Source organism: Mesocricetus auratus, unplaced genomic scaffold (genome assembly GCF_017639785.1).
Source record: "Mesocricetus auratus isolate SY011 unplaced genomic scaffold, BCM_Maur_2.0 Super-Scaffold_100007, whole genome shotgun sequence".
NCBI classification, from domain to species: domain Eukaryota; kingdom Metazoa; phylum Chordata; class Mammalia; order Rodentia; family Cricetidae; genus Mesocricetus; species Mesocricetus auratus.
Genome location: NW_024429191.1, coordinates 61,512,928 through 61,540,044, shown reverse-complemented (window position 1 = coordinate 61,540,044; position 27,117 = coordinate 61,512,928). Strand labels below are relative to the sequence as shown.

Below are 27,117 nucleotides of genomic sequence, written 5' to 3'. Positions count from 1 at the left end.
ATTAATCTGGATAACTCGAAGAACAGAAATAAGAAAAAATTAGCCAGGGTATGAAGAAAGAAAGGCAATTAAAGAATAAATCTAAGTGGGAGGTCCTTAACTGGAATTCTTAGGAGAATAGAGACTGCATGGGGTGGTGTTGGTGTTTTTAAAAACAGATTTCTTCAGTGGTCTTTTTTTACCCTCCCCTCTCCTCCCTCCCCTGTGTGTTTGTGTGTTGTGGAATATTTGTTTAACCAGGCAGACATGTGTTATATTTGTTTAACTATATAAAATTAACCTGGGCTCAGAGAGGTGAGGTTAGCAACTAGTTTACCGAAAGTAGCAGGGAGGAGCATAGCATGGGTTTTTTAAGTGGAGATGGTGTGGAAGGAGGGAGGCTTCTGGGGATGCCAGCAAAGAGAAAGTTAGCAGTTGCTATCCTAACTCTCTAAGCTCACAGATTTTCATCCTAGCCTTTGAATCTTGAGTTTTATTGGAACCATAGAGATTTAGTTAAAGCTACCTTTAGTTATAAAGCTACCTTTAATGGCAGCAACAGAGACACTGTCTAGGGGAACAGGAACCCCCCCCCCCGTTAGTAGTGTAAGCCACAGGCACTGTGAGGGAGAGGAGACAGTACTTGTGTGCACATACACATGCTAGTGCTCACAAAGAGCCCTGGAGGCTGGAGTTATGGAGCCTGTGAGCTGCCTGAGGTGGGTGATGGGCTCTCATGACACATCAGCAAACACTCTTAACCACTGAGCCATCTCTCTGACCTCCTGCACAGAGTGTCTCCTAAAAAGGAATGCCCAAATTTTGTATGGACTTACAAAATACAAATATAAGGTCCATATTTTTCATTTTCTTTTCAGTTATCTATGGCTCAAAATATCCTAGAGTTTAATCTATTACTCTTTTACTAATTGAAGATGAGATACAAACTGATCAATTTATTTATACTGCAATAATTTTTTTAAGGACAGGACTGTGAGAAAAATACCCATATCCAAGGCTAAAGCTCTCACTTATCACAATGTACTTTCCCAGATCACTAAAATATATGCCTGTTAGGATTCAAAAAAGCATACAGCATTACCTAAAACTCATGAATATCACCAGGCCTCCAGATTTAGTCATCTAAAGGGGATGGAGGTATGAGTACAACCATTAAGATACAGTCCAGTCTCTTGGAAAGGCTGTAAGTCTAACAAGCAATCAATATGTGGTATTAGGGCCAGCAAGATGGATCATTGGATAAAGGAACTTGCTACTAGGCCTGCTGACCTGTTTGATACTCAGGAGCCTTATGGTAGAAAGAAAGAACCAATTCCTATAAGTCCTCTGACCTCTACATATATACCCTGGCATATACTGCCCCCTCAAACAATAAATATATAAATGTAAAAAATAAATAGTATCAAAATAATTTAAAAACAAAACAAAACACAACACATAAGGACACACATTACTGAAAAGACCACAAAATTAAAGCCAGGCATAGTGGTTCGTGTCTAGAATCCTACATTTGGGAGACTGAGGTATAGGGAATATGAGTCTGGGGCTAGCCTGGGCTAACAGCAAGACCCTTCTGAAAAAGTAAAGACAACAAGCTCCCCAAAATGCTTAGCAGAGGAGTGAGATGTGTTGAAAAGATAAAAATCTGTTACTAACAAATCAATAAACAATAAAATTGTTTATAGATATGGACATAGAAAGAACATAATACTTTTTGGGAAGTGGGTCTAGGTAGAAAAGGGGGAGAGCCAGGGACAGTGGCTTTTCATTAAAAATTCTTTAATCTGGGGCTAAGAAGACTCAGGAGTTAAGAGCAAAAATGGCTACTCTTCCAGAAAACCTGGGTAAGATTCCCAGCACCTACATAGTGGCTCATGACCAACGATGGTCTGTAACTCTAGTTCCAGGGGGTCCAACACCCTCTTCTTTCTTACAGAGGTACTTAGCACACATGGAGTACACAGACATAATGCAGACAAAACATCCATAGACATTAAATTATTTAGTTCATTAAGCATATGCTTTATTATTTTGATAAACTTCAAAACATACATACTGTAAAGTAATGTGCACTCAGAATCCCATACTGTGTGATCTCAACTCCTCTGGAGCCTTACCTCCACTTTGATGGCACACCTTCCAATGGCCCTCACAGCTTTTCGAACAAAGTCCACGTCAACCTCAGTGGCGTATTCCTTCAACTCTGCTAGGACCTGTCAAATAACCAAGAAGTGGATAATCTTTAAAAAGTCTCAAACAGCAGTTTTATGCCTTCTGAATGCCAGATCTTAAGCTCTAAGTCAGTATAAATTTGAGATTGCTTAAGGTCAGACCTGAGCAATGTTGGCTTGGGATGCAAGACGAATCATGATGTCCAACTTCTCTAGTTTAACATAGATAGGATCATTGTACTTCACAAAGAAGACTTTGATTTCCTGCTTCAAGATTTCAGGCCTGTGACACACAAAAACACAATAAAGGAAGATGACAGAAGGCATTTACCGACATATCCAGCTCAGTCTTTCTGCCTGCCCACTTCAGGAGGGAGAAAACCCCTCACATGTGGCCTGTATAAGCCTCTCTTGTACCTACCCCTCCCTCCGCCCTCCCATACAGTACAATGCTACTATATAACATTTTTGCTTCCAACTATATAACATTTTTGCTTCCACGTAGTAAAGCTGGTTGTCAAGCTCAGTGCCTGGCACATTCTAGGCAAGCATTCTCACACAAAGCTACACTTTTCTCCATCAATTCCTTCTGACATCTGATTTGTGTCCTCTCAAAGGAAAGGGGGTATGTGTTACCACAGAGAAGTGCTGAGGAAGAACAACTTGGTTCTCAACTACAACCTTCCATGGGTAGCATGTCCAAAAGAAGCACTTAAGAAAGCAACCCTGCCCGGGCGTTGGTGGTGCACACCTTTAATCCCAGCACTCGGGAGGCAGAGGTAGGCAGATCTCTGTGAGTTCGAGACCAGCCTGGTCTACAAGAGCTGGTTCCAGGACAGCCTCAAAAGCCACAGAGAAACCATGTCTCAAAACAAAACAAAAACAAAAACAAAAAGAAAGAAAGAAAGAAAAAAAGAAAGAGAAAGAAAGAAAGAAAGAAAAAAGAAAGAAAGAAAGAAAGAAAGAAAGAAAGAAAGAAAGAAAGAAAGAAAGAAAGAAAGAAAGAAAGAAAGAAAGAAAGAAACCTGGAGGGGAGTGGTGGCACACATACCTGGCACACACCTTTACTCCCAGCACTAGGGAGGCAGAGGCAAGTGAACCTAAAGGCCAGCCTGGTCTACAAAGTAAGAGCCTGTTTCCAAAAAAATAAAAACAACAAATAACCCTGAACTGCAACATCAGACAATTACTACTGAAAGAATGGTAATAACTGTAAATTGCTATTCCTGGACAAGATGTAATACTATACAACATTTTCACTTCCACACAGTAAAGAACAAGAGATTAGCATCGGTCTATGGAGCATTTATTTTAAGCTTAATTCAAAATCACAAACATTTTAAAGTCACTATTTCCCCACCTTTTCTGAACAATTAAGTTGATGTTTCTCAGGGCGACATACTGCACTTCTGGCTCCCCAGACAGCAGAGTGACAAGTGGAGGCGCTAACTTCTTAAGCAGCATATTGTAGTAGTCAGAGTCCTTGGGTAACAACTCTAGGAATTTCATTAGGACTTTCACGGCTGAAAGCACCACTGCAGAGTTGGCATGGGATAGTCGAGGAGTTACTCGTTCACAGATGCTGGGGGCAGAAAGGGAAAATGAGTATCTTGGGTTATCTTTGCTCAGTTCATTCCATAAAGTAACACTTCAGAGTTCCATGGCCCAAGTATCAAGAAATCAAAGATTCAGTTAGAAAAGTCAAAGCTCCATGCTTAGGTCAATATGGGATCCAACACCGCAGAAGCTTCGTGCCCAGCAGACTATAGGCAGAGCAGGGGCATTAGAAGACTTCAGAAGCCAGTGACAGGGTTATCCAAACCAGAAGGGAACTAGCAATCCCCAGACACTTGTACTCACACCAGTTATCTTTTTGATTTCAGTCCTCTGTCTCCCCACATAATGTCAGGGTTCCCTGCCTCACAGCTCATCTCTAATCAACCTATGGGAAGTCAAACCAAGTATCCTGAAAATTGATTCACAGTGGGAGGCAACACCCACCCAAGACTTAAAGAGGAAGTGGGGTGGCAGGTAAAACTACACAGCCTCACGCTTTCACGTTTGAGTTTGGTTTTTAGTATCAGAATATTATTGCAATGTCCCCTCCTTCTTCTAGCCCCTACTACCTATGCTTAGACACCTTGTAGAATCTTGACATTTACACTTGCAGTGTTCTCTGAAATCAACTTAACTTTGCTAGTAGGCAACACCGGGAGGGACTGTTTAAAATGTTAAAGAGACAAGTGGCTGCTCACTCTCTTCTTCTTGTGTTCACATGGCTGACTCCTGACCTCTTCCAGGCCTTAAGGAAAAGTCTACCCTCTCATAGAGACATTCTTGATTAAGAGAATAATTCCAAAAAGTAAAATCCTGCTGGGTATGGTGTGCACAGCTTTAATTCCAGCTCTTGGGAAGCAGTGGCAGATGAATCTCTGAATTAAGAGGCCATGGTCTATATGGTAAGCTTGAGTCCAGCCAGGGCTACATATCAAGATCCTGTCTCAAAGAACAAATAAACAAACAAAACAAATACTGAGGCAGGAGGATCACAAGTTTATGGCCAGCCCAAGCTACATGCATAGACCCTGACTAAAAACAAACAAAAACTATGGAGATGGGGAGCGGGATTCTCTTTATAGTCTACTACTCTAAAACATCTGGTATTTCTTGGATTCTTGTATTACCTCTGTTAGCAGTCATGGCATATGACCTATTATATATTTTATTGAATATCTATACTGTATAAACAAATACCCCCACTCCTCAGAATGAATAGTACATGAGGACGATGAGTTTTGTCTTTCACTGTAGAATCCTCACAGCCTAGGACAGAACCTAACACATGGCATGAGCTTAAGTATTTGCTGAGTGAAATAATGAGTGTAATGTCAATGGCCAACAGAAAATAAAATTCTTGGTAAAGTTCTCTCCAGAATATAATTGTACTTTCAGTGATGGAAAGAAACTACCAGCAGTATTAGTTAAGTCCAGAGGGAATCATTTCCCAGATAAGTGAAGAGAACTTACATTCTAGTAGCTTGGGAATCAGCTTCAGCCAGGCAAGGAAGATTCTTGTCTACCATAATTAAAATATGTCAACTTTAATGAAGAGCCAGAAATTCTTCAGAAGTACTTTGCCTAGTCTAGTGCTTACATATACAACATGCTCAATTTAAAAATGGGTAGTAATTCCAACTTTGTAAACTGAAATCTGCAACATGAAAGTGGTAAAGGGCTGAGGAGAACAATCAAGATGTTCTCAAAAGCTCCAAATATAATCTAACATGACTTCTATATACAATGGCAAGACACATATGTGTTGCTGATTTTAATATACTTAACCTAATACTAAAGTATAGGTACTGTTCAGTTCAATAACCAGTATGAAGAATCTAATAGAATAGACAGTGTGTCATTACAAGGACAGATATAACTTTTGTTTACCAAATGACCAGGATTTGAGAGATGGGTGACAATATGAAGGAGGTTTTGGCAGAAGTATATATAGAAACAAATTCTTTTTGATGTAGTTTAGCACTCACAATGTCCCTAAATCCAGTGAAAAAAATTTGCTGGGGATAGCAGTGTCCTCCTAAATCCTCTGCTTTCCCCAGCCTGATAGCCTCTTATTTGGTCAGGCAAGACCATCACTAATGTCCAGTAAGACAGACTGACCTCTGAGCTTCCCGGTCATCTTTAGGGTTGTAATTAGACAGGCAGTCCAGGATGAAAATCTGTCCCCATTCAGTGCACTCATTCAGGGCTGTGAGCAGCTTATTGATATTCTGAGGGTTCAGATCAAGTAAGTTGCTGTTTGGATGAGATTCACTGATCTCAGACAATGCTGCTACAGCATTAGCCACCACCTGCAAAAGAAACAGATAATGACTTTGATATACTCAGAAAACCAAAACTATGACACACAAACAACCTTGGTAAGATCACTTCACAGCTCTCAATTCACTCCTAAACATTTTACCCAGTTAGACAGAAATAGATGAGCTACTTGCAAAACATACATCCAGACACCAATGATAGCATATACAACTTCTGAGCAGTCGGACCTCAAAATTAAAGTAATTCCTCTATTAGTAGAGTCACAGGTGATTCACTACTGAAACACTAACCACTGTAGCAACACTCAAAACTGTTGCTAAAATCGAGACACATCAATATCTATAAAAACCAAAGCTAAATTGGTGCTGGCTCATACCTGTAATCCCAGCACATGAGTGGCTGAGGTAAAGAGGATACTTTCAAGTTTGGGACTATCATGGGATAACTACAAAGTGAATTCCAGGTCAGCCTGGACTATAGAATGAGACCTTGCCCCCCCCCCAAAAAAGATAAAGATAAAGTAAAATCTCAATAAATATTTGCATATTTTCATTATGTAGCAGAGAAAAATATAAGCAAAATTATAAGTACATGTGGACAACAGGGAGACACTGTCAACTATTCAGTATTATCACATACATTAGAGTAAGACTAAGAAGACTTGAAACTAGAGTTCATTGGTACACAATGCTAGCAGAACACATAATCTCTGTACCATGTAGTTTGCTCATCTGGAAAATTTCATCTACCCCACAGACTAATTTTAGCTTGAGGAGAAAAGTCCAATGATTGTTATACATTAAGAAATGTTTACAGAGTTGGAGGGATGGCTCAGCTGTTGGAAGCACTGGCTGCTCTTCCAAAGGACCTGAGTTAAATTCCTAGTACCTACATGGCAGCTCACAATTGTCTGTAACTCAAGTTCCAGGGGATCTGACACGCTTGCACAGGCATACATGCAGGCAAAACACAAATGCACATAAAATAAGAATAAATCATTTAAAAAATATTTTTCATGTTAGGCATTTAATCCCAGTACTTGGGAGGCAAAGGCAGGTGGATCTCTGAGTTTGAGGCCAGCCTGGTCTACTGAGCAAGTTCTAGGACAGTAAGAGATACACAGAGAAACCCTGTCTTGAAAAACAAAAACAAAAACAAAATTTTCATAAAGCCTTATACAAATTTAAGGTGATTGTGCTCATCATCATGAAAGTAAACAGAAAGTAACTATCTAAGAAACAGTGATTTAATACACAGTACAATGTAGCAATAGCCATCATTATGTAGAGGATAAGGATGGCAGAACAGAATTGTCTTAAGCTATAATTTGGTGGTCAGAACAAAAAGTCCCACATAAAAAGAATCAAAAACTCACTTAGTAAATCATAATTAGACATTTTGCTGCTACAAAACAAACCTGACCTTGTGCATGAGATTTAGTAAAACTAGAATGCATAAAGAATGAAACAATGCCTATAACCCCAGCATGGGAGGTGGACACAGAGGATCCGTGGTTCAAGGTCATCTTCTGCTACATAAGTCTGAGGATAGCCTGGGGTACATGAGACCCTGTCGGAAAAAACAAACAACCCAAACAAACAAACAAAAACAAAACCATTCCCAGGTGCTTCACATGCAGAGAAAATAATTTATTTCCCATGCATAGTAGGCTTCATTGACCTTTTTTAGAAAAAAAAATGCAAAATTCTATGTCAACTGCTTATTTTGACTGCTCTGTCAACACATCCAACTTTGGTCATCAATTTAAAACCAACCTCTTACCATAATTACCATTTCTGTCAATGCATCTCCCCACTCCCACTGTGTGTGTGTGTGCATGTGTGTGTGTGTGTGTGTGTGTGTGTGTGTGTGTGCGCGCGCGCGCGCGCACGCGTGCTGTTTAAAGTTAAATAGAAGGCTTGGTAATAGAAAATGAAATGAAAAGATGAGAACTAAGGAACTAAAAATAGACACAGAGAAAACAGAAGGATACTAAACACAATGAGGAATTAGAATCCCCTCATTACCATTACAGATGATTAGAAATTGAAGCAAGTGTGTAATGCAGCTAATGAAGGGTAAATAGGCAATATCTACTTACTGTCATATTAAAACAAGAAAGGGAATACTGAAGGTCAGCCTAATAAAATATACAGAAAGTTCAGATCATGTTGAACAAAGCCTGTAGCGGGGTAAGAGATCACTGATCAAGTCACTGCCAAAGTGACAGGGCAGAAGAGATGCTCCCCCACCCTGCACCAGACTTCCTATTCCTGTAAAACTCCCCGAGGTTGCTTCTACCTCTTCACTGTCATCTTCCAACCAATTCAGACTCTTGGGTTTCCAGAAATTACCCAAGGCAGGCTCATGGTGGAGTGCTACATTCTCATTCACAGTCAGTAAAGTGTGCTCCCCACACTGTGATGAACTTGACACCAGCCAATCACACCAGAGGCAGGTGAAGAAAGACTGAGTTCATGTCAACAAGTGGGTAGCTGGTGTATACCAGGCCTCTTTCTTGTCAATGCTTCTACAATCTGTATTTCTTTGAAATTGTATATAATGCTGCCTGGCTTTGAAAATAAAATGTAAAGACAGAATGACAAGTTAGAATTTACTTCTTCCCAAAGAACCTTCTCCGAAGAAGAATACATCAATGTAGAGACATGGAAAAAAGTCCCCAAAGAGCAAGCTCAGTCAGCGGTGAACATCTTAGCATCCCAACAGTGAAGCAAAGATACACTTCCCTCAGTCACACATCACTTTGAATTAGAACTATTAAGACAAGTCTAACATTTTCTCCCTAGGAAATTATCATTTATCCTAGGAATGCTGCTATAATCTCAGAACGATTAAGAGCACATAAGGGGGGCTGGAGAGATGGCTCAGAGGTTAAGAGCACTGACTGTTCATCCAGAGGTCCTGAATTCAATTCCCAGCAACCACATGGTGGCTCCAGTCATGAGATCTGGTGCCCTCTTCTGACCTGCAGGCATACATGCAGACAGAACACTATATACACATAATAAATAAATAAAATAAAATAAAATAAAGATTTTCTTTTTAAAAAAAAAGAACATATAAGGGGGAAAAAGGTTCTAAAGGAAGTTTTTTTTTTTTTTTTAAGTACATCTGTAGCCACATATGGCCATACACACCTGTAATCCCAGCACTCAGGATGTGGAGGCAGGAGAATTAGGAATTCAGGGCCAGCCTCAATTGCATAAGCCCCTGATTCAACACCAGAGCGGGAGGGAAAGAACATATAAATGGGAGACTGAGCTTTCTGGACATGTACAAACTGATTCCTAAAACGCTGGCATCTAGGATTGGAAAGACTGCTCAGCAGTCAATGGGCCGCTCTTCAGAGGACCTGGGTTAGATACCCAGTACTCACATACATGGGTGCTCACAATCACACCTTTTTCTGGCCTACACACGCGTGCATGCACATGCACACACACATACACACACCTCACGTGACTAACTGGGAAGAAGAAGGGGTTAAATGAGAGAGGGGTAAGATGACAAGGGGGCACCTATGCAGCTGGGCATTAGTGACGCACACCTTTAATCCCAGCACTGGGGAGGCAGAGCCAGGTGGATTTTATATATATGAATGTTTTGCCAGTATGTATGTATATGCACCACATATATGCCTATTGCCCAAGAAGGTCAGAGGAGTTCTTCTGGAACTAGAGTTAAATGGTTGTGAGCTACCACAGGGATGCTGGGAATGGAATTCAGATACTCTTAGCCACTAGTCATCTTCAGTCCTATAATACATTCTTTTCACCCTCTTATCTCACCATCATGTCCTTTTGTTTTCTCTTAAAAACAGTCTCAAGCCGGGCGTTGGTGGCGCACACCTTTAATCCCAGCACTCGGGAGGCAGAGGCAGGCGGATTTCTGTGAGTTCGAGACCAGCCTGGACTACCAAGCGAGTTCCAGGACAGTCTCCAAAGCCACAGAGAAACCCTGTCTCGAAAAACCAAAAAAAAAAAAAAAAAAAAACCAGTTTCAAAAGTTTTCCAAATAAAAATGTTGCCATTAAAAGAGCAAACTTTCTAGAATTTCTAAAACACAGCACCACAGCACGATAAGAAATGCGTTCGTCATTACTATGTTTATTCTACACTGAGATCAGCATTAAGTGCTTTGAGAGCCTTTGTCTAAAGTTCACAACAGCTCTATGCATAAGCACTTTGTCACTCCATTTTGAAGACGAGGACAACAAAGCTCAGGGAGAACACACAGCTAAGAAGGATCAAACCAGGGTAGCACATGGAGAAGATGTGCTTTACTAATTAGTTTCACTTTATGGGAGTGACTGAAGGCCTGGAAAATGGAGACCACAGGGGGTCTGTAGTAAGCCAGAGGGGTTGAAAACTGAGCTCAACACTAAAGAGCAAAGCACGCATGGCACTGCTGACAAGGGAGTCTCTCAAACAGTAGGTCCTGATAAAATGTTAGCTGTAGAAAGAAAATCCAAGATGTCAGAGGGCAAAACCAAATTAATCAAGGAAGAGACTAACATGACCAAAACTCTGGAGAACAATTCATTCAAAAGTGCATTGTCTTCCTGCAAACATACTTATCAAACGATGCTTCTAAAATTCTGGTATTTGTAACGAAATCATGGAAGCTGTTTTCTTGCAGCTCCTGGTGTGTCTTCATTCCGAAGACAAGCTTACTTACAAAGTGAACTAGTAGAAGCCACAACTGAAATTATGCTTAATTCTAATGTTATCACAAGATTTTATTCTATCAAAATGCATGGGTATTAAATTAATGCGGATAATGTTGATCTTGGCGTAATGTCTACTTTATAATTATAGTAGCAGCTACCTTCTGGCCATATGCCAGGTACTTTAATAGAGTACTTTAACAGAGATCCACCTGCCTCTGCCCCACTGCCCCCCTGCCCCCCTGCCCCTGCCCCTGCCCCTGCCTCTGCCTCTCAAGAGCTGGAATTAAAGGCATGTAACACCACCACCAGCCAGACTCTTTTATTATGAGGATAAAATGTAAGTCAAGAGCTAACAATGCTTGGAGTTGTATCAGCTCTGAATACATCTTAACTGCCTATAATTCCAGCTCTAGGGACTCCTATTCCCTTTTCTCGACTCTGAGGGACCCCACACTCACATGCATGTGTGCACACATATGCACACACACACACTTAAAAATACACACATGGGGCTGGAGAGATGGCTCAGAGGTTAAGAGCACTGACTGCTCTTCCAGAGGTCATAAGTTCAATTCCCAGCAACCACATGGTGACTCACAACCATCTGTAATGAGATCTGGTGCCCTCTTCTGATGTGTACATGGAGGCAGGGTGTTGTATTCATAATAAATAAATAAATAAATAAATAAATAAATAAATAAATAAATAAAATGCACATACGTAATTAAAAATAAATTTTTAAAATATAAAAAAACTTAGGACAGGCCTGGTTAATGCATATCTTTAATCCAAGCACTTGAAAGGCAGAGACAGGCAGATTTCTGTGCGTTTGAGGCTACCATGGTCTATATAGTGAGTTCCTGGCCAGCCCAGGCTACATAGAGAGACCTTTTTAAAAAAAAAAAAAAAAAAAAAAGAGTGAGTTCCAGGACAGCCAGGGAGGTTACACAGAGAAACCTTGTCTTGATCAGCCTCTCCATGCCCCCACACACCAAACCAAAAGATTCTGAAGTCTTTTCTGCAAATGTTCTGAGCTTTCCTCTGGAGGAAGCCATTATGTACGGTGAGGGTCTCATGTCCTTTAAGACAAGCTAGTCTTGGCTGGTACAGTGCTGCCACCATGTGGGACAGCCTGAGAAAAGGTGGAAGAAAATCACTCTAACCGAGGATAAGGACTCATACACATAATTACAGGAAGAGGACTGATGACTTATAACAGTATACAGATATACAGATGTATCCAAACTCTAACCCATTTTGAAAAAGTGAAAACTCAACAGACCTAAGCGTGTGTGGTAAGTATATACTTAAGTTTGTGTCTTTATATATATCCTTGATGGTAGTGATGAGGAATAGGTTTGGGACTCAGAACAAGGCCGCAAGGATGCAATCCTGGCTGCATTACAACTAGCCTTAGCACATTGAGACAGTTCAGCCACTGAGTGCACATTTCTTAATCTGAAACATGGAAAGACTTCTATTTCAGACAGACATTAAAAACGAAGTTGAAATATTTTACATCATTATGTGTAGCACACAGGCATTACTCTTTTCAAGTGACACAGAACCATGGCCTGAGGAGTTTCTGAGGTATTGGAGCTAGTGTGCTAACACACCATCACTATACCTCAGATGCTAATGACCACTCATGTACTTGGTCTACTTGCTATTTGTATCTGATTCCACTGAAAAAGGAAAACCAAGGTGCTAATTCTAGCATTTAGATAAAGTTACGTTTTGGTAACTAAGTCTAAGGGGGTGTGAAGAGAAGCTACCCAGAATGTGAGTTTCTCATAAATCTACCAAATAACCTTAAATTGTTTTCTATAAGTCTCTCCAAACATACTTATAAAGTCTCTCCAAATCACCTCAATTCATTGTTATCACCAACAGTGAGGAGTGATGGCAATCCCAGGGCTCAAAAGACTGAGACACTGAGACTGACATGGCAGTTCAAGGCTGACCAGGGCTGAGTAGTGAGCTCCAACACATTCTGGGCTGTACAATGAAAACAAACATCAATGACAACTCTTGGGGACTAATAAGATACATATATATATGTATATATATAATATATATGCATATTATATATATATATCATCCATCAATGCCTGTTTACATTACATACAAGGCAATGAAGGAAACAAGTAGAATTAGAATAAACTGATAGTTATTGAACCTGGTGATGATAAGTCCATGTATAATATTTGTGAAAAGTACTATGCACTATTAAAAACAAAAAACCTCTCCTCTGCAGACGAAGTTTAGATCAGCAAACTAGGTATCCATGTTCTCATCTGACCTGATACAGCTCTTCCAGGGTTACCTGGATTTCAAATCGCATTTCTTCACAAACAAACAAAGCATCTGACTGCTGTGCTTTCCAGTCCTTACACCCTAAGATTTAATAAGTTTCATAAGGAAGAATTCACATGAGTGTAGAGGCGCCTTTTCCCCTTCAACCTAGAACTGCTTGTAGGAGTTAGAATTTATTTTTTGCCTCAATCCATTCTTAGCTCCACTGAATATTTAATAGGTTTCCACAGGGTACAAGATATTCTGCCTATCTAGTTGGTGCTTAGAACTTTATCACCTCATCTGTCCTTAGATAGAGGATTTCAAGGATGGTTACTCAGAATGACAGAGTGAACCACCAATAATGAGAAAAGCACATTGGTACATAAAAAATGGTATTGCCAGGACTGGTGAGTTGGCTTCAAAAATAATGGCATTTAAAACCAAGAGCCTGAGTACCTGAGCTTGATCCCTGGAACTCACATGGTGAAAGAAGAGATCCAGAGACCCACAGCACATGATTTCTCTCTCCTCTCTCGCTCTCCGTCTCCCTCCCCCACCCTCTCTCTCACACACACACACTCCCTCTCTCTCTTCTCTCTCTCTCTCTCTCTCTCTCTCTCTCTCTCTCTCTCTCTCTCTCTCTCTCTCTCTCTCTCTCTCTCTCTCTCTCTCTCTAATTAAAAGAGAAAAAAATAGTACCAACATACAGACTCAATTCTTTATAGACTTTTTTAAAGGGTGCCAGGCAGTGCTGTTTGGAAAAGTAAACAAAAAAGTGGGGTTCATTTTCTAATAATGGTGGTGACACCTTATTGGAATTCATTGTCCAAGCCCTTCCACATCTACTCCTAATCCTAGAAAGTGGCTGAATAACCCTGGATTGATACTCAACACAGTGTGTGCCTTTAAAAAGTATAAGTTATGGCTGAGCGTTGGTGGCGCACACCTTTAATCCCAGCACTTGGGAGGCAGAGGCAGGCAGATCTCTGTGAGTTTGAGGCTAGCCTGGTCTACCGAGTGAGTTCCAGGACAGGCTCCAAAACAATACAGAGAAACCCTGTCTTGAAAAACCAAAAAAAGAGTGTAAGTTATAAGCTCCATCCCTTGACTTTCTGCTACACTAGAAGATAATAAAGCCAAGGCCATGGAAGAAACGAACAAGGAAGACCTCAGAGCACAGACTGGAGCAGAGGTTTTACCAGGAAAAGAGTTGTTGCCAGGAGTTTACCTAATTCAGGCAAACTCCAACTCTCCAGTCACGAAAATTTAACAACAAAAATAATTTAACTATCTCTTAGTGTGATTCATCTTCAAAGAAATATTGTACCAGGCAAAAATTACTTAGTAGGGTGTGGTGACCCATGCCTATACTCAGACAAGACAGTGAAACCTTATCTTAAAAGAAAAAGTCAAGTGGTGTCATATACATACCTGTAATCCCAGCACTTGAGAGGCAAGAGGATAGAGTTCAAGGCCAGCTAAATAACAAGTTAGAAGCCATCCTAACTACATGAAGTCTTATTTCAACACACAAACAGAATGTTGGGGGATGTACTTTAAGGAAAGTGTCCAATAATCCTCCATCTTCTCAGTACCAATACTTAGTAACCAATCACTCAATGTAAATGAGCTTAATTTAATAATAATCAATCATATGGGACCTGATCTCCTTTCATTACATAAAGAAAATTAAAGATGTCAAGAAGGAAATAAACTCTAGCTTGAGGTGGGGCTATAGCTCAGAAGTAGGGTACTTGCACAGGGTTCTGGGTTTAATCCTCAGCACTACCAAAACCAAACAAAAACAAATGTGTTATATTCTGGCTGCTAAATACACAGAACATAATCAATTTCTATCCCAGAGTTTTTGAGTATAACAGTTGGCCAATAAAGATCACTTTGATCAATTTCTATTTTCATATAAGAAGTGACTATCTGAAAAACTAATCCTAAAAACAAACAAAACTATCTAGGGATATGTAGTATACAATCTATACATTAAAAAAACTATTTTCCACAACTACCCTGTGGTCAGTGTCTCAAAAATAACATGTATTAAGCATGCCTTGGAAAGGGCTCGTTTTAAGTGCTGCTCTCTTTATAAAAGCACAATGAATTACCATTGGATTTGAATCTGCTATGAGATCCCGTAGAGAATCCAGAAATCCCTGATCTTCCACCATCTGGGCATTGATATCATGGAGTTTTGCCACACAGACTGCTGCTGTTTTCCGAACATAGGGGTCTTCATCCTTCAAGCACTTGCGGAGTGGTTCACAGAGATATTCTGTAATCTTGTCCACCCGGATGCACCCCATGGTTCTAACTGCCAAGGCTCGAATCAAAGGATTAGGATCTTCACAATCCTACCAAAGAGGAAAAAAATTCAACTACATGAATACAAGATGATTAGAAGTAAACACTCCAGTTGACATAAACCACAAGTTTCTAATATATTCCTCATGAGAATTCAATCTTGCATGCTATTCCTTTCCTAAAGGTCTTAGTTGTCTACCCAAGAGCTTAGAAGGAAATCTTTTTTTCTTTAAGAAATGTGTCAGGGCTGTAGAGATGGCTCAGAGGTTAAGAGCACTTAAGTTCTTGAAGAGGACCCAGATTTGATTCCCAGCATCCACATGGCAACTCACAACCACCCATAACTCCAGTTCCAGGGGATCTGATGCTCTCTTCTGACCTCCATGGGCACAAAGCATGTACATGGTACACAGACATGCATGTAAACAAAACACATACATTAAATAAATCTAAAATCAAATAAAGATTCATTTATGAGTATATACAGTGCCATATGCTTAATTATGTAAAAGTCCCCACAGAGCCCAGAAGAAGGTATCAGAGTCCCTTGCGCTGGAGTTACAAGGAGTTATGAGCCACCCCATGTGGGTGCTGAGAATAGAACTTGGTCCTCTGGAAGAGCAGCACATGCTCTTAACCACTGAGCCATGTCTCCAGCCCCAGAAAGAAATCTGTTAAGTGCTGCATACACACAACGAGGAAAGGTCCAATAGCACTCAATCTTAGGCTAGACAAAGCCTGGTTAGTTGGTATGCTCATCCCTAGAACTATTAGCAGACGACTTGCTCTAAGAACAGAAAGAACCTGTTTTCTTGTTCAGGAAAAAAAGATAGAGAACTGGAAAGGCTGTATCCCCTCCACTATAAATCTGTAAGAACCAAGTAAAAAGAGAAGACAATTTCTAGAGGTCTACAGAACAAAACAAAGATGTGCTATGATCTGACTGGAGCCTGACAGAAGTATAGCTCCTGAGGAGCCCAGAAAGACCACAATATGGTGGTATGTCCAACTTCTGCAGCAGGTATCTAATATGATGAAATCCCAACCTCCGTTAGCCTTGGGGGTAAACTGAGGTTCACCTGGCTTTCTTTTATCCATCTGGCAAAGATGGGTGTGCCAAGCCCCACTGACAGAGGCTTGTCATATGGTTTCAATGTCCCTAGATGCTCTGTGCTGACGTATAGAATGCTTACAATATGAACACTGCTGCTCACTGCTTGACTTCTCTACAGGACTTAGTCCCTTGAAACACAGGTTGCTTATCTGTAATGCAGATACAAACTATATCAAAAGTTACTTCTGAAGGAAGGTTGCATGAGGTAGAGATGACTGAGTCCTTAGGAAAACTACCTTCACAAAGCTGTTGACAGCCATGATGGCCATGTCTGGCTGACTCTTGGCATAGTTCATCAGATAGAGGTACACAAGTTTCTTCAATTCCAGGTTGTCAGTCTGCATACAGTTCACCACATCTGGGAAGAGAGAGCTGAGGAGAGACGAGGAAGAGAGAAATGGAATGAAGCAGTGTCATGGCAAAGCTGTTCCACAAATAATGAAGTGGCAGCCTTGATTCTAGGACGATTTGACAAGAGGACAATGGTACAATGGTGATAATTCATGTTCACAGAACTGAGTAACTAAAAACATAAAAATAAGCTGGGTGGTGGTGGTGCACGCCTTTAGTCCCAATCAGCATTTGAGAGGCAAAGGCAGGTGGATCTCTGTGAGTTCGAGGCCAGTCTGGTCTACAAAGTCATTTCTAGGACAGCCAGACTTGTTACACAGAGAAACCCTGTTCCGAAAACCAATGAACAAATAAATAAATAAAAACATAAACATAAAGTACTATCGGCTGCCAGGTCTCTAAACTGTTGAGTTTTTAATGCACAGGTTGAACTCAGGGCCTTGTGCATTGCAGGCAAGTGCTTTACCACTGCACTACATCCTCAGACCTCTCAAAGTTTTTGTGGAGGGGAAAAAACTATTACGAAAAGTTTGAGAGCATCAGAATGAGACCAACATATATATTACCTACAAACGCTGATACAGCTCCAATTGATTCACATATGCCCCCAAACCTCATTTCCACTACTGATGAGCTGCTCTAGATACTTTGTTCAGTGAATGGAGATAAAACCCAGGGTCTCACACATGCTAGGGAAGTGCTCTGGCACTGAGCTATATTCCAAACCCTGGGATTATTTTTAAATGAATCACAAAGTATATTTCTTACTGAGCCTACATGCCTAGTGCTTGGCTCTCTGAGCAGGGTGAGGCTATGCATAGTTTAAGCTGTCCTGAAACTTATTATACAGGCCAAGATGGCCTTGAACTCACTATTCTCCTACGTCAGTTTTCTAAGTGCTAGGATTTCAGATGTGTACCACCACACCCAGCTTACATTATGTTTCATCTATAATAATTTCAGCATATTCTAAGAAAAAATAGATTTATCAAACTGTAAGAGTTTTCTGTATCAGTTCACAGTGATGTCAAAACCTCCAACTTTTTACTGCTCATTTTCTTGCAGCCTTGACCAGGAGGAATTTAGGTAGTTCCCACACCCTTATGATGTGATCCTATATTTTCAAGCGTTTCTATGATTTCTCCAATGTTCAAGGTTGAAATTTCTAATCAGATCTAGAATCAATTATTTGTTTCTTTAAGTTGTCCTGATCCCCTTTGGGGAGAATTTATGAATGTATTTACTTTTAAAAAGCATTATACATTTATGGACTGAGGCATTATCAAATATAAGTGGTCTATTCATTTCCCAAGTACTAGCCATCAATTCTTAATTTACTATTCTCCTATAAGGAAAGAAATGTCTACCTGCACTCATGAAGTAGCAACATTAGCCTAAAAGGACTGAACTTCCAAGTCTGGCTTCTAAAATAAGCCACACTTTAAAAATACAAATTAACTACACCTTTAATCCCAGCACTCGGGAGGCAGAGGCTAGCAGGTCTCTGTGAGTTCGAGGCCAGCCTGGTTTACAGAGAGAGTTTAAGGACAGCCTCCAAAACAATACAGAGAAACCCTGTCTCGAAAAACCAAAAAAAAAAAAAAAAAAAAAGAAAAGAAAAAGAAAAAAAAATTAACTAGAAAGCTAGCAAATAGCATTCCCAGAGCTTTATTAAAAATACCTTGTAGATTCTATGTATTTCTACATATCTTACAAATATAGAAGAAAAATAAATGTCAGTATATTTTGCATAGTGTAAGTCCTGTACACATATAAAAGCAGAATACAGAAACTTTTTGAAGTCATAAATATGGTGTCATTTAAGAAAATATTTAAGTGTATCTGTATGTGCAGGTATGGAGGTCAGAGGACAACCTTTAGGTGTCAGTTCTCTTCTTGAACTATGTAAATCCTGGTGATTGATTTCAGGTCATCAGGCCATCTCTCTGGCCCAGAAACTGATGCAGTATGGCTGCAAAACCAGTAAAGAATTACAAACTATTATCCAACAGAATATTTACAACCCTAAGGAACTCTACCAACCTACACAAGAAGACTGAAGCTGGACACTCTGGTGCATGTTTGCAACCTCAGCTCCTGGAAGACTGCAAGTTCAAGGCCTGTCTTGTGCTTCAGGGAGAGTTCAAAGCCAGGCACGGTGATGTAATGAGACCCCCTCTTGAATAAAGAGGGGAAAGAGGACTAGGAAGAAGTTTAATGATGATCTCCATAGTGAGATCCAGGACAGCCAGAGGTATGTAATAGACTTTATCTCAAAAATAAAATAAATCATAAGCTCATAACATAAATTATTTTAAGTGAATATTTAACTAATAAGACAATGGCAGTGCTTGACATTTTACTTATTTACTGTTTGTGTATGTTTGTGGGCACTTACGCCACAGCACATATGTGGAGATCTGAGAGAGACAACCACCAAAAGTGGTTCTCTGCTAGGTTCTGGGGAACTAATGGGTCATCAGGCTCTTCAGCAAATGACTTTACCCACTGAGCCACCTCATCAGCCCCTTGTTCACACATTCATGAATCTCCACACTATCTAAGTAGAGACAACAGAATTCTCACGTCATCACCTCTAAGGTGAAGTATAAGAAGAAAATTCAACTTCATATAAATCACTCAGAAAATGAAGAAATAGTTTAGCATCTTTTCAAATAAGTGGATAATGTTCTTTATATGTATTTATTTTATCTATAGTAGTGCATGGTCTGTATGTGCACACATGTATGACTGATAGCAAAGGTGGTCAGAAGGTGTTGAGAGTGTAGGATGTTCTGGGAACTGAAGGCACTGAACGCGGGTCCTTTGCAAGAGCAACAAGCATCCTTAACCAGAGAGAGAGAGAGAGAGAGAGAGAGAGAGAGAACAGGATGACTCAGCAAGTAAGGTGCTTGTACACGGGCCAGATGATCTATCAACCTGATTTAATCCCAGGACTCTGCAAGTGTCAGGAGAGAACAGACTCTAGAGAGTTGCCCTCTAACTTCTACAGGCGCACACACACACATATAAACTGAAACAATAAATACCTATTGAATAAAATAAAATTTTACTGCAGCATGAATGACAGTCCTAAATGAAACTTTTTTTTCTTGGTACTGAAAAACAGAATACCTATGCAGGCCAGCACTACTGCCTACATTCACAGTAAGATACTGGCAATTCCACCCACAGCTGCTTCCTATCAGCTCAGAATGGTAACAGGGCAAAGAGCATCCAAGTATTTTAAGAATAGCTTTGATCTCACAGACCCAGGAGAGGACCTTGGAAGGCTGTAGGGCCTGCAGATGACCTTTACTCATTTTAGTCTCACTAATCACAGAAGCAAGTAACAACAATCAAGGCAGTTTTGGTAGTGCTGGTTTTCACCTGGAATTCAACAACATAATGTAGAGCCCAAAACAGAGGGCATTAGCTTAACTCCGCTAAAGAGCATTCAAGCTCAATAGGTTTTTTTGTTGTTTTTTTTTTAAATATTTAACTTTATTTTATATGCATTGGCATCCTCTGGAACTGGAGTTACAGACAGTTGTAAACTGCCATATGGGTGCTGGGAATTAAACCGAGGTCCTCTGGAAGAGCAGCCAGTGCTCCTAACCACTGGGCTATCGCTCCAGCGCCGCTCAATAGATTTTTATCATCTTCTAAAACTGCCTCAGTCAACAGATTTGTAACTGTGCCAGGACTAAAGACAGTTTATGCAAAACCTAAATGCAACAAAAATGTAAAAAGCAAACTAGTAAAACACTTAAGTTAGAGCTAATATAAAAGCATATAGGTGGTGGCGCATGCCTTTAATCCCAGCACTCGGGAGGCTGAGGCCAGCTTGGTTCACAAAACTAGTTCCAGGACTGCTAGGGTTGTTACACAGAGAAACCCTGTCTCGAAGAAAAAAAAAAAAAAAAAAAAAAAGCAAGTCCACTTCCTTGTTAGGTTTTCAATGGGGCAACCCCATTATCATAGGTTTTATGTGTTTAGTGTTTTTGAGATAGAGTTGCTATGTCGCCCAAGTTGGGTATCCCAACAGGGGCTCAAGTGATCCTCTTGCCTCAGCTTCTCAAGCAGCTGGGCGTATAGACATGTACCACTGTACCTCAGCGGTCTATGATTTTATAGGAAAGCAAAATGAGCTACAAAAATGGGGTACAGCTCTCTACAGTGTAAGAGTCACCACCCTTACCTAACATCCTTCCCCACGGTCATAGCAGCAATCACCTTCTTCACAGCCTCCTTCCTCTTTTCTTTCTTTTCATTGTTGAGTTCAGCTTTTAATTCAAAGATTTCTCCTAAAAGAGATGAAAACAAACATTAGCTGACCCACCAACAAAGACCCCATCAGTAAACTGTTAAAGCCTTTTAAATCATGGGCTTTGAAAACGCAATACAGACCTTTCTTTAGAAAGCATAAGAGGGCAGTGGTGGCGCACACCTTTAATCTCAGCACCCGGAAGGCAGAGGTAGGCGGATCTTTGTGAGTTCCAGGACATCCTGGTCTACACAGTGAGTTCCAGAACAGCCAGGGATACACAGAGTATCTGAGGGATGATTTCACAGCAGAATTTAAAGACTTAAAAAGAAAAATAAATGTAAGGTAGGGAGCTGGCTTGGAAATCAGTGTTTACAAACTAAAAGAGAAACAATTTTAAGAATAAATAAATTAGGCTCAAAAAATCAGTTTGTTAGTTACAAAATTGGGTTTAACATCCTTCCTCCCCTCTCACGGTTTATCTATATGTGTAAGTTCTTTGTCTGCATGTATGTCTTATGCACCACATGGAGGCCTAGTACCATTAGAAGCCAGAAGAGGGTGTTGGATGCCCTGGAACTGGAGTTATGGACAGCTGTGAGACACTATGTGGGTGCTGGGAACTAAACTCGGATCCTTTCCAAGAATAAGTGCTCTTAACTGCTGAGCCATGATTCCAGCCCCCAGCGTTCACTTCCTAGCTTTAGTGTTCAGCACTTTCATGGTAGCTTATAACTGCCTGTAACCCTAGTCCCAAGGAACCTCATGGCCTCTTGCAGGCACCAGGCACACATATATCCACGCAGAAAAGCACTGATGCACATAAAAACAGTAACTTTTTAAAGGCCAGCTTTGGGGAGTTGACTCTCCTTCCACCTTGTCGAGACAGTCTTCTTGTTTCTGCTGCTGTGCTGAGCACTCAGTGACTCTCCTGTCTCGGTCTCCCACAGTAGGAATAACGGAATTATTGCTGCATATGGTGCCATCAACTTTACTACATGGGTTCCAGGGATATAATCCAGATGCTCAGGCTTGCACAGTAAGCACTTTTCCCTACTGAGCTATCTCAGTATAAGAAATGCTCAAAAATATCAATGCTTTGAATCTACTCTGGTCCAAAAGAACTGAACGGTAAAGAGCTCTTAGTTCATAAGGGACCCTAATATACAACCACAGTTAAGTAAAAAAAGAAAAAGAAATCATCAAAAAAAAAAGAAAGAAAGAAAGAAAGAAAGAAAGAAAGAAAGAAAGAAAGAAAGAAAGAAAGAAAGAAAGAAAGAAATCATCAGTCTAGTACTACAGCTGCATGACTGGTATGGAGTAATAGTCTACATTCTAATAAGTCCTTGAAGTTTCACTCATGGGGGGGGAGCATGCTTGGTACTTGTGGTGGTTTGCATGAGAATGCCCCCATAGGCTCACATGTTTGAATACGTTGTCCCCAGTTTGTAGAACTGTTTGGGAAGACTAGGATGTATGGCCTTAGTGACAGAAGTGTATCACTTAGGAAGGGCTTTGAGGTTTCAAAGGGCACCATTCCCATTGTTCCCTCTCTGCTTCCTGTTTGTGGACCTGGATGTGAACTCTCAGCTGCTGCACACCAGCACCATCTGCCTGACTGCATGCCATGATGATGACAGACTCTATCTCTCTGGAACCATAAGCCCCAAAGAAACCCCTCCTTCTATGCCCTGGCATGTTATTCTGTCATAGCAATAGAAAAGTACTAATGCAATACTGGAAACCTGATCAAAGGCCAAGGCCAGGGAGATCATAAGCCATAGTGGGCAATCTATCACTGTTATTCAGCTGTTGGCCAACTGTCTTCTACACACTTACATTTATACTCAGAGGTTAGTGCTGTTCTCAATATTGTTCAGAAAAGCTTATTTGCATAGACATTGGTTATTGCATTCAAAATTATTCAAAGTGCTGAGAATAAGTGAGCAAGTCCTCAGCCCTAACTGGAAAACTTACATCAACCACCTCACCTACCCCATGGCTCAGAGAACATCACAGAATAAGGGGTACTGGAAACAATGTTAAACTGGAGCATGGGGAAACGGTTGTGAAATGCTGCTTCTGTGCACGAGATAGCCATTGCATCCATTAACCACAGTACCTGTGGTTATGTGCACATTAAGAAGCCAGCCAACAAAGCAGGGGTGGGGGAGAAACTCACAAGGCTCAACCCCTAGCTTTGGGGCTGTTGGTAGCTAAATAGAAGACATTTTTCTTTGGGGATGTGGTCACTGATATTGTCCATGCTCACTAGATGGCCAAATACTCATGGGCATGCGGGCAGCACCAATTGGATCTAGTGGATTTTAAAAAAAGAATAAAGACCATGAAGTTGAGAGGGGGACATGTTGGGGAGAAGTGGAGGGGGAAGTGGGTGCCTGAGATACATATATATGAAATCTCAATAAATGCATATGGACTGGTGATATGGCTAAATGGTTAAAGGTGTTTTAGAACCTACATGGTAGAGAGAACCAACTTCTGAAACTTGTCATCTGATTTGCATGTGTGCTATGCATACACCTACACAAATACAAACACATTAAATATAAAATACATACAAAAAAATCACAACCAGGTCTCAGTCTCAATTAACTCAATGTGGTCCAGCATGGTTACACGTCTGTAATCCCAGCATTTAGGAGGCAAAGGCAGGAAAACCGCCGCAAGTTCAAGGTCAGCCTTAGCACGTTACTACTACTTAATAAGTTCCAGGCCAGGCAGGGAGGGCTACATGAGATCCTGTCTCAGTAATAAGAAAAATGGAGGAAGAGTGAAGCTTAAAATGATATAAACTAAGGTCATTTCTACAGGCCAAGTTTCAATGACTACTCAAGAGGTGTCAAAGACTGTCACCACTATTTTAAGGCACCATCTCTAGCTTCATCTGCCATAAGAACGCAGGGGACAAAATAAAAAGGCACTGGTCCTAATCAAACAAAGGAGAGGGAGAATGGAAGAAGAGTTCTCCCACACCACCATTTTCAGGAGAAAAAGGCAGTAACTCTCATCAGACAGAAGGAGGTGGGGAATGGAAGGAAGGCCACCACATTCATGCCTACTCCCATTTCTTCCTTCTATGGATACCCTCACCTTTTGTTGTTTGTTTTGTTTCCAACAGGGCTTGCTATGTAACCCTGGCTGGCCTGGATTCACAATGTAGACTAAGATGAACTCTTAACTCATAGGCAATCCTTCTGCCTCTGCTTTCAGTGTGCTGGGATTACAGGTGTGTGCCACCTCGCCTATCTTTTCCAACTACCCTTCCAAACTTGAAAATATTGTCTCCTTGTCCACCACTTTCCAGACTGTTCTCAATGTTCATTTCACCTGTACATCATCCTCCAGTCTGCACACTGTGTGATCTCCCTGAAACCCCTGAAAGGAAGTGTATCGACAAGAGACACAAAAATGGAACACAAAAAAACTCGTTTTATTAATATCCATCCTCAGCAGGCAAGCAAATTGTTCTTAAAATCACTATTCCATTTAATTGACAACTACAGAAATAACACTGGCAGAAAGGCCAGACCTTTAAAAGTGTGGTTCTCTACTGAGACCTGTGTTGCCAAATGCAGTTCTCAGGGCTCCCATCATTACTTCTCAAACAGTGAAGGGCAAACAGCGGGGTTTCAGAAAGTCGAAATTATGAGCGCAGCAGGAGCTGCAGAATGGAAACAGGATGTAACTGAAATGATTCCAGAACCAAGCACAAATATAAAGGATCTGCTCCAGAGGCGGTTCTGGTGGGTGGCACAGGAAGCAAAATGAACAGGGTCTATTCGTTTTTTTAAAAACATGGTATTATCTAGCAGTGATTCAATTTGTATGTCTCAAACTTTTATAAATGTCATCTGCACCTTTACAAGAGATGATGAACTGATAAATTTTAAAACTGTTAGAAAAAAGGCCAGGTGTGGTATACACTCAGGAGGCAGAGGAGAGCAAATCTCTGATCTACAAACTGAGTTCCAGGATAGCCAGGGTTACAAAGCGAGCCTGTGTCTCAAAGAACAAACAAACAACAAAAATCCTTCTATGTGGTTATGGACAGTATGTTGGTCACCAAAGCACATAAAGCGTTAGTAGCAGAAAAAGTAATACATATCCAAATGATTAAGTAGTTAGCTGTAAAGAATAAGCACTTAATATGTGTGGGTTTTATTACTGTGTGTGTGTGCACAGCAGTACATGTGAGATGTATGTGTGGGCAAGATTGCCATACCAAGTGTATGGAAAACAGGGAACAACTTTGTGGAGTTGGTTTTCCCCTTCCACCTTTAACATGGACCCTGGAGAACAAACTCAGGTTGCCATGCTTTCTCAGTAAGCACCTTTACTGGATGAGCCATTTCAGTGGTCCTGTCCTATTTTTGAGACAAGGTCTTGCTATGTAGCCCAATCCAGACTCACAAGCATTCCTGCCTCAGCCTCCTATGTGCAGAGACTCCAGGCATATGTCACTATGACCAGCAGGCTTATGTATTTTTGCAAGGTGTAAATAATATAAAGATAGAGAAGAAACAGACGGATCTAAAAAGACAGGTCCTAGGAGAGCCAAAGTATCTTGCAATCACAATTTATTATCCAACCCCATTCCTTTCACTAGTCAAATCTACCGAGCATTGCTAGCAGCTAAAAACGGTTCTCATCCCTGGCTACACATTTAAAAAGTCTGTAGAGCTTTTGCCAGGCGTTGGTGGCTCACGCCTTTAATCCCAGCACTTGGGAGGCAGAGGCAGGCGGATCTCTGTGAGTTCGAGACCAGCATGGTCTACAATAGCTAGTTCCAGGACAGGCTCCAAAGCCACAGAGAAACCCTGCCTTGAAAAAACAAAAAACAAAACAAAAAAAGTCTGTAGAGCTTTTAAAATCTCAATATTCAGCCTAGCATGGTGATGTGTGTTTGTAATCCCAGCACTTGAGAGGATGTCAAAAGGGTGAATCCAGGCTAACCTGGGGTATATAACACAAGTTCTAGGACAAATTTGCTACTTAGTGGTAAGACTCTATCTCAACAGTAAATAAAACAAATTAGATAGCAAAATCCAGAACGGGGATTAGAGAGATGGCTCAGAGGTTAAGAGCACTGGCTGCTCTTCCAAAGAACCTGAATTTGATCCCAGTGCTGACATGGTAGCTCACAACTGGCTGTAACTCCAGTTTCAGGGGGGGAATCTGACATCCTCTTCAGGCCTCCATAGGCACCAGGCACGCATGTGGTGCACAGACACACAGCAGGTAAAACACCCACACACATAAAATAATGAATAAAAAGAATTTAAAGGATGATCCTCTAACACCAACCACCACACACACACACACACACACACACACACACACACACACACACACTAAAATCTTTTTTAAAAAATCATTCTTTAGGCAGGCGTTGGTGACGCATGCCTTTAATCCCAGCACTCGGGAGGCAGAGGCAGGCGGATCTCTGTGAGTTCGAGGCCAGCCTGGTCTACAGAGTTAGTTCCAGGACAGCCTCCAAAACAATACAGAGAAACTCTGTCTCAAAAAACCAAAAAAAAAAAAAAAAAAGCCATTCTTCATACTGTATTTATACCAGTTATGGTTTTGTCACATTTGCTTTATAATTCTCTACTTATACACAGACCTTTTTCTTATATCATTTAAAGTTGCACACATCATTCCTCTTTACGAATATATAGCTTGTGTTTTTCAAGGATAAGGAACTCGTTTCATTTTTTTTTTTTTTTTTTTGGGTTTTTCGAGACAGGGTTTCTCTGTGGCTTTGGAGGCTGTCCTGGAACTCGCTTGGTAGTCCAGGCTGGTCTCGAACTCACAGAGATCCGCCTGCCTCTGCCTCCCGAGTGCTGGGATTAAAGGCGTGCGCCACCAACGCCCGGCTCTTTTCATTATTTTAATGTCAAAATACCAATACACCATCACTATCCTCTAATCTTAACAGACCTTGTTCTACGCCCTTTATAGCAACCTGATTCCCATCCCATGCCCAGCTCTAGGGCACATTTAGCCTAAGAATATGCAATAAATTTATTGTCATGTTTCTTTAGTCATT

The 27,117-nt window shown here is 40.8% G+C and overlaps 1 protein-coding gene across 5 annotated transcripts in view; it reads right to left on the bottom strand.

Annotated features, from left to right (window-relative positions):
- Ap2b1 (adaptor related protein complex 2 subunit beta 1) overlaps positions 1 to 27,117 on the bottom strand; it is a 110,829-nt gene that overhangs the window by 70,614 nt on the left and 13,098 nt on the right. For all 5 annotated transcript variants that reach the window (XR_001196888.3, XR_001196889.3, XM_013118342.3 and 2 more), the window contains exons 3-9: positions 20,979 to 21,084; positions 16,663 to 16,798; positions 15,117 to 15,362; positions 5,847 to 6,037; positions 3,532 to 3,753; positions 2,334 to 2,454; positions 2,118 to 2,213 (exon numbers count right to left, since the gene is read on the bottom strand). Coding sequence is in view for 3 of the 5 variants with exons in the window: in XM_013118342.3 (XP_012973796.1) it covers positions 2,118 to 2,213; positions 2,334 to 2,454; positions 3,532 to 3,753; positions 5,847 to 6,037; positions 15,117 to 15,362; positions 16,663 to 16,798; positions 20,979 to 21,084 (1,118 nt within the window). In the remaining 2 variants the exon portion in view is untranslated. The remainder of the gene's footprint in view (positions 1 to 2,117; positions 2,214 to 2,333; positions 2,455 to 3,531; positions 3,754 to 5,846; positions 6,038 to 15,116; positions 15,363 to 16,662; positions 16,799 to 20,978; positions 21,085 to 27,117) is intronic.